General features: G+C 35.8%; 1 protein-coding gene across 1 annotated transcript; it reads left to right on the top strand.

The window, feature by feature from the left end:
- Positions 1–322: 322 nt before the first annotated feature.
- Positions 323–1,640, top strand: LOC120778087 (gustatory receptor for sugar taste 64f-like). The gene is made up of 2 exons (XM_040109784.1): positions 323–654; positions 759–1,640. The coding sequence occupies exons 1-2, from the start codon at positions 503–505 to the stop codon at positions 892–894; spliced, it is 288 nt and encodes a 95-aa protein (XP_039965718.1). The 5' UTR covers positions 323–502; the 3' UTR covers positions 895–1,640.
- Positions 1,641–8,906: the final 7,266 nt, after the last annotated feature.

Here is an 8,906-nt window from a genome sequence, read left to right on the forward strand (position 1 = left end):
TCATGAAAAAAGCATGGACAGTATATAGAATTTTATTTCAACTAAAATAAAAGAGCTTTTTTTAATTCGCAACATCTCTCTTGGGATTCCATGCTATTTCTAGTTAATTTATGTCATTATGCTTCCTTATATATGCTCATATGAGATTTTCTTTAAATTTACAGTTTTTATTTTCAGGTGAATATCTGCTGACTATCTTATCCAACATATACGATCCAACTATTGTCCCCAGACCGAGGACCCATTCGAGAACTTCCTTATTCTGACTAATCACTGATATCCACTGGCTATTTGGGGTAAAGTGCTGAACATATTCTGCACCTTCATCTGCAATTATATGGATGTTTTCGTTATGACTGTTAGCATTGGCTTGGCAGCGAGATTTACGCAGCTTAACGATAACTTATTCAAGTTCAAGGACATAATGAGCTTACCTTACACACTTTCAAATATCGCCTTACACTTTTAATTGCTTATTTTGGCTGACTGACCGACACAGCGTATGCCTGAGATGTACGGGTCGACGCAACACAAGCAAGACCGGAACTTGTTCGAGTTCTGTGCACGCATTGACGGCGCCATTCCGCTCATCACGATGACATTTTTTGGAATAATTTTGTATATCATTTGTGCGCAACTGTTGCGTAGTCTAAAGTGAGTTTACACATCTCTCGGTAATACTATATAATTTAGTTAGCGTGATGAGTAATAGCCGGCAATTTTATGTCTCGTCTGCTTTTTTCTCTCTCTCATTGTAGCAAAATGTCACCGCTCGCCCATGTCGCGTGCTTTTACTTTTCGCTATTCTACCTTATCGGCCGTACCTTGGCCGTTTCATTGTATTCGGCCAGCATCAAAGATGAGTCACGGAAGCCGTTGCGCGTGCTACGCTGAGTGCCCAAGGAGTCCTGGTGCACTGAGGTGAAACATTTCTCGGAGGATATTAGCACCGATTTGGTTGCATTAAGTGGCATGAAATTCTTTTATCTCACACGGAAATTGGTGCTGAGCGGATGTAACGTATAGCTTTGCATTCCGCTGGTCGCTTGTCCATGAGCAGTCACGTGTGCTGGCACTTGGGCGCTTCGCCTATTCATTACTTCTGCACTCATACTTTTTACCTGCCTATGGCTTATGTTCGTGGCATGTACCACTGCCGTTGGACTTCGACCATTTTTGCTTTGTTATGTGATTACCTTTACTTACTTCCTCTTGGTGCAATCAGCTTTCTGATTTTCGCTTACACGCTTTTTGTTGTCTTTCTTCAAGTTTACTTCCCTTTTTTATACACAAGTATCAATTTACCATATTCAAGCTAAATAATTAATAGTCCTGTTTACTGGTTTTCTGGGATTCTGGTTTTCTTCTTTTCTGCTTTCTGTTATTGTGTATTTTATATTATTAGGTTGCTGGAACTGTAGTGACATATGAGTTGGTGCTTTTATAATTCCTTCAGGATAACAAACTTCCAAAATGTGAAAGCAGCATGCGTAAACTGTCATATCCCGGCAACAACAGTTCGCATTGAGCTTAGGTAAGTGGGTGGATTACAATTAATTGTTGTACAAATGCTATGATATCAACTCTGTAAGCAGAATAGATTTGTTCTATGAATCATCAAAATAAAAATGTAAAAAATAGGAAAACAATTATTTATTTGTTTAAAATATTATTAAAGCAGAATTGCGTAAAGGTAAGTAATAATACTTAAGATAAATCTAATAACCTGCACTAACTTCAACTAGAGTAAAAATACTTGAAATGTGCGTATTCATCTGAAAAATTTGTAAACATATACGGTAGTCGAAAAAGTCTTTTCACATTTTGTGAATACATAGATGTCGTTGCAGTCGTATATCTCCAGTGTTAGAAAGTTTCAGTTAGCTGCAAAAAACTAAATTCGGAGAAGTTGAAAAAGAGTTGCGGCTGTTCAGACATGAGTGAAAAAGGAAAGAGTGCCACGCAAGTCACAGATTTGCAAACTTTACGAAGACGTTGCTGTATCAGTTCGTGTAGCACAACAATGGTTTGCCCACTTTCGTTCTGGAAATTTCGATGTCAAAGAGGCACCTCGCTCTGGCCTGTCGTTGAAAAGGTCGATGAAATTATGGAAAAGATTGACCAGGACCGTCACATAAGCAGCCATGACATCGGTAAGGAACTTAGCATTCATCACCATATAGTTTTGAACCATTTAAAAAGGGCTGGCTACGAAAAGAAGATCGATGTTTGTGTACCACATGAATTGTCTGTGAAAACTTTAATGGACTCAATTAACATCTGCGATTCTTTGCTGAAACGAAACGAAATCGAACCATTTCTGAAGCGAATGGTACCAGGAGACGAAAAATGGATCAAATACGACAATAATGTGCGAAAAATTGTCCAAGTGTGGTGAAGCTCAACAAATGCTCGCAAAGCCAGGATTGACGCCTCGAAAGGTTTAGCTGAGCGTTTGGCGGAATTGGAAAGGAATCATCCCCTATGAGGTGCTCCAGGTTGGTAAAGCGATTAATTTTACATTTTACTGTCAGCAACTGATGAAATTTAAGTAAAGAATCGAAAATACGGCAAGAACTGATAAACAGAAAGGGCTTCGTCTTTCATGAGGACAACGCTAGACCACACACATTTTTGATGACTCGGCAAAAACTGTGAGAAGTTCGCTGAGATGTTTTGATGCATCTACCATATAGGCCTGACCTTTCATCATCGGGCTACTATTTGTTTCGGTAAATACAAAACTACCGTAATGGAGTAAAGTTGGCTTCAAGAGAAGCCTGTGAAAATTACTTGTCTTAGTTTTTCGCCGAGGAACCAGAAAAGTTTTTCACTGATGGAATAATGTCTCTAGCGGGAAAATGACAAAAAGTTGTCGACCAAATGGTACATATTTGGTTCATTACAGTTCATAATAAATAAAAAAAAATAAGTTGAAGTTTGATTAGATGTACGAAAAATATTTGTACGTCTACCCTATAGTAGGGTACCTGAGCTCAAAATCTTAAAAAATTATAAACAATTTTTTCCCTAAACTCCTCAAATAGAATTTCATGTTGGGTATTGTATTAATGCCGAATATGGAATTATAATATTATATATAGATTCAAATCCAGACTGTCAAAGTTGTTTGGAAGATGGATAAAACATTTCGGAAGTCATACCTTCGGCGAAAGCGAAAAGAGACATAGCCGAAACTCACATTATCGTCTTAACAACCTTTGGATTGCTTCAATGCGCTGCGTCTGTTTTTGAGGGTCTTTTGGATAATTTTAACAGAAATTCTTGGTACTACAAAGGACGGCTAACGGGTGATTCAAGGAGAAGTACTTTTTTCAATAGAATTTTTTCGACAGATCGAGTCGTCATATCAAGCTGTCAAGTTATTTTTCCTCAATATTGTCCGGCATATCACTATGAAGAGACTTACGCCAGAACAACGTTTACAAATCGTTGAACTTTATTTCGAAATTCACCTTCTGTAAAAAATCTGTTTCGCGCGCTTTATGGTAAAAATAATCGACTTACTAAGCGTACTATTCGCCAGGCCACCTTGAGACCTAGTATTCATTATTGGATAATATTCGACTGAGTAGACCACTTCAAGGATGCACTAAAAGAATATAACAGCCGTAGCTTTAAGTATGCACGAAAACCGTGAGGAGTCGATTTGGCGCCGTTCGCAGCAACTCGGTCCATATCACATATTGGACAATATTCATCAAAGCGTAATGAAAATATCGTCATACCACCACTCTGATACTATGAACTCAGTCAATTACTTCGCTTAGATTCAATAAAATGTTACTTTTTAAATCTAATATAGAGTTATGCTTTAAGAAACAGCCTAAACGTAGATAGTTTAGGAGTCGTTACTTCTCTCAGCATTTCGTCCAATAAGGATACATTCTTTTAATAATATCTATATGTTGATCTGTGTGTAAGATATCCTGTTAAAAATAGGTAAGTGTGTTGCGAATAACATAGAATAATTTGGTACTTAAAAGGAGACAATCTGTCAATGTCTCCCGATAGCGCAGTATGGTGAATAGAACACCTCCGCTCGACTTTATTACAAATATTTTGAATACTACGAAATTGGTAAGTAACTAACAAGAAGGCGGCAAAGCGATACTTGCTAATAATATTCTTAATAGTAGTTTAATAAGTTTATGATATTTATTAGCGGTGTTAAATCACACGATTTTGGAGGCCACGCCTCAAGTGACCGATGCGACATAATGCGCTAACCAAAAGTTTTCTTCAATCGATTTTTTGTGTTATTGATTGCATGACTTGCAGCGCCATCTTGCTGAAACCAGAGCTCGTCCACATCAACATCTTCCAATTCAGGCACGTAAGAGACATTAATCATGATCCTATCTTGTTCCCCATTGAATGTAACTTTTTTGCCTTGATGTAGCTTCAACCGCAAAAATCGAATTAAGTTCATCAATGCAATGCTACTGATTTAATTCATGCCGCTCGAAATTGTTTGCGCTTTAATTCCAGTTTTTGGTCGAGATTAATATTTTTTATTACTGTATATAACAGAATTAACGATCATATGTCAAAACGTTCTAAATTTGCATAACATCAGGAATGCCAACTTTACGATACAGTTGTGAGTTATCAGATAGCAACAGATGGCGACACCAGAGTTGACAACACCAGAGTTGACAAATCCGCACAAATTAGTACATCCGGTTAAATGTGATTAATGTCCTTACTTTGTTATAGGTATTTTTATATTTTTTTCACAAGCTAGTAGTATGGTAAAAAATTGTTAATCACTGTTTAATTACGATCATATATGCAGAAGTGCTTTATTGTACACTTTAATTTTCCCGAATTTTTTTTTCTTGTGATTACATATCAATTGAACAAATCGCTTGTATAAATCACAAAGAATCGTAGCATTACGTAATAAATAAAGCAGCGAGTAATTGGATTCCTTTAATTAGGCGTTTAAATACTCGCTTATATTTAATGAAACTGTATGCCTTATCTAGCTTGCAGAGAAGTGGTGAATCGAAGGTGTTAACTTTATGAATAATTCTACTTAATTGTTTCCATTCCCAATGCTTAATTCTCATTTTCCAAACGCTCTCGTTAGTTCTGGTGAATGAGGAAGGCAATTGAAGGAACGGTAGGAAAGCAACCTTAAATAATTGACGATGACAACTCACAAGTTGTCGCAAAAGCAAAGGCTTATTTTATTAAAAAAATCAAAGAAGAGTACAAGCTGAGGTCGCGGACATATTGGATAACACGTGAGTACGAATTTAAACTTGATTCCAGGTAAAAAATAATGCCAGCCTTAGCCATATATTGTTTCACCAAAGTAAATAAATATACAACTTTCGTAAAGGGGCTATATGGCCCCCCGCGGGAATTCAACCGCTGGAGATAGTCTTCTGTGGAAAAAGCCTCAGAAGAAAGATGCAAAAAATAAAACTTCTGATAAAATGAATAGAATTATTTCTCATCGTAGCCCAATGTTACGGGTAAGGTACGTAATCCTTATTCTTATACAAACTTTTCTGATCTACAAAAAGAGTTGTAATGATTTTTTCATAAAAGCTTTCATTTAAAAGTCAAATTAGCTGAGCATCCATACAAGTATTTTACATATTATCTGTTGCTCATACGACATGGTGTACTACAGAGTTTGTCCGGAAAATAATAGGACTGAGTTGATTTAAAAAAAAATTATTGAACCAATCGATGCAATTCTTTTAAAACTTTCAAATAGGAACCACTTGGGTTATAACGGATATCATAATGTAAATGGGCTTAAAAAATTTGCACTTTTTTCCAGCGTTACAGAAAATTCTTAAACTCTAAGAATCAAACCACGAATATTTTAATGTATATAACTACGAATGTTTGTTATAGGATTGGAAAGATAAAAAATCAATTTTATGAAAATACGTACATAAGTAGATCTTACCAAACTAAAATGGAACTTATAAAATTTTTACCAGAAATTAAGTAGTAGTAAATTCCTAAATGAATTATCTTCTGATAAACATAAACCTTAGCTTTTAAATTATAGAAAATTAACATTTTGCAATGCAATTGAATGAAAAAAGTTTTCTCAGGAATTTGAAATATTTCTATACCTTCATTGGAGTGTTCGAGCGATTTTACAAAGCATTTTACAGTTCTTCAACTGAATTCAATTGCGTAGTTAACTAGAGTCTAAACGATGGTTGTTTAGAGTACATATACATATATGGAAGAATATATTTAAAATTTTGATTATAAACAAGGATGCCTTTAAACCGACAGCTGTGCTTAATAAAAATATAAAGGAAATATACCAAATGCTATTATAAATTTGGTGTGTTTGTGATTTGATAAGCTTAAGTGGAAAATGACGTGGGTTCAACGTATTCAGGAATTCAAGAATTCAGTTTTACTGTCCTTGCCGGTTTTCTTTCCTTCTTATTTATTACACTGCCCTACAAAAAAAATTTCTTGGTTTGGTGGAGCTCTGTGCGCATCAGTAGTCGGTGTAGTAGGTAGGATGAACCACATTCCCGCTACTAGATGTTTTTTTCTTCTTTCTTATGAACCAGAGCTGATATGGAAAATGTGACTTGTTTTCTCGTATCAACTCACAAAATACATCCAAAATCGGGTATAAAATCTTAGGCACCAAAATGAGTGTAGGCCAGTGTTATTGGTGATATGCAACAAATGTGGCACAAATTGAATTTACATTTGATCGACATTTTTTTCCTTCCTGCTCATGAAAGGGATTAATTAAAGGTATTATTTTATTTCGAGGCAAAAAGGCTTCTGCTCTTCATTTTTATTTGCGTTTAACAACTATTCTGCTGAATTTGTAGAAACATTGGGCAAATATTGACTCACGGAAGCTTTGATGTAAGATTAAGAGGTATTTGTATATCAATAAAATTCCAAATTCTGCAATATTATGTGGATTATTATTTTTGATTGAAACTAACCATTTGTCAACGAAACGAAAAAGTCGTTCTTAGTATCCTTTTTCTTTCTAATAGCGCCGAGGAGATGATCGAAGGGTAGCTTAACGTTGTATTCAACTGAGTGAAGAAGCGGCTTAGCCGTTTTTGGTTTTTTTTTTCACCAGGGGATATAAGGTTGTAGATGTTTCTCTCCATTCATTTGGAGGCGCAGGTCTTCATTCTGTTGATAAGGTGAAATACCTTGGGCCTCTCTTTGATATAAAACTTCATATGGAGGCCCATTATTGACGAGAACCTTAGTCAAACTAATAAATTCTAAGAAGATTCGTTTGGTGGAGGGCACTTGGAAAGTCTATGCTTGCTAAGAAGCTTGAATGTGTCGAAAAGGCGGCTCTCATAGGCATCTCCGGTACAGTGCGGGTTACACCAATAGTTGCACCGGATAAGAAGGAATCGGTGGAGAGCTTTCCATGAATGGGAGGAAGCTAGGAGGTAAGGTTGGTTTATGCTTTCAATTTAAGTTCTTGACGAAAAATGTGCGAAGTCGTTCCATACGTCATTCAGAGTGGCTGCAAACGGCGCCGAATAGACCTTAAGCTACGGCTGCTATATTTTCTTTACTGCGTACCAAACGTGTTCTATTAGGTCGAGTATTTTTCCACAATTAATGCTGAATCTCAAAATAGATGATGCTATTGCGAATATAAGTTGAGCGAAGTGCCGAAGCACATTTTTTAGAGAACGTGAAATTTTGTAATAAAGTTACCAAACAATATTGAACAAAATTAACATGACAGCTTGACAAAACTCACGCATGATTTGTCCAAAAAGGCTATTGAAAAGAGAACTCTGCTAGATAAAGTTTTCGAGAAAAATATGTTTTACTATGATGGGCCAGTTACAAGTATTTTGATTATAATATATTTGCGAAATTCTAGGTACGCCTCTGCAAACTTCGCAAGACGTATACATGTTTTTTAGATAGCTTCATCTTCTCCAAGTTATGCAAAGTAAAATTTTAATACCTAAGCTATGAAATTTCTGTTTGTGTGAACAAGGTCCAGTATTTTGACCTCGACAACTTTGAAGTATTTTGCTGCTCAGAAAGCGAAAATTTACCATTTATTTGTTGCCACTTTAATTATCATTTCAGTAGTTAAATTAATTAAAACGGCCCCATTTGATCTTGCTCACCTCATTCATAACTGCGTAACTTCAAACTAGTACATTGAAAAATTGGCCAGACATGCAATGTGCTTACATACATACATATGTACTATATGTGTTCGTGTTGCTCATTCGACGTGTTGCACAAATTCAATTGTTACATTCTGGCGTGTGCGTTGTATGACTTCGAGCTATGCTCCGTGTCTGCGGCATAAATTGGCTTCTTGCAATAACAAAAACAACTTAGGAGGTGTTTTATGAATAACGACTGCCGGCGAGGCTAAAAGCCGAATATTTCTGGAATTCGGCAGTAATTTTGCCTGGGCACTTGTTGTTTCCCACAATCATGTTTATTTGTTTACATCCAATCTGAGGCATTATTTGTTGTGCCAGTTTTGTTTCAATTTCAATAATATTCATTGCATTTAAATTCCATGCACTAAGAATTTAAGTTTGGCCGACATTATTGTGGTCATGTGACCTTAATTTGAGTTTCAAAGTCACTTTTAGAACGGATGAAGTTGCGGTTATTGCGAGGCAATTAAATCTTATTTATTTATTTTGGCTTTTATTGCACACGAATTTCATAAAGAAAAACCAAACTGACTAAAAGGGTAAATAAAAGACTTTTAATTAAAATAAGTCAGAAAGAGAAATATCAAGCTAGTCTGAGAAAGTACTGGTCAACAAAAGAAATGTTGAAAAAATAGTATACAATTAATTAATGATTTGTTTTATGCGGATTCAAAATAAATAAATTACTAGCAAGTAAGGAACAGAGAG

The sequence above is a fragment of the Bactrocera tryoni genome, chromosome 5 (assembly GCF_016617805.1).
Source record: "Bactrocera tryoni isolate S06 chromosome 5, CSIRO_BtryS06_freeze2, whole genome shotgun sequence".
NCBI classification, from domain to species: Eukaryota; Metazoa; Arthropoda; class Insecta; order Diptera; family Tephritidae; genus Bactrocera; species Bactrocera tryoni.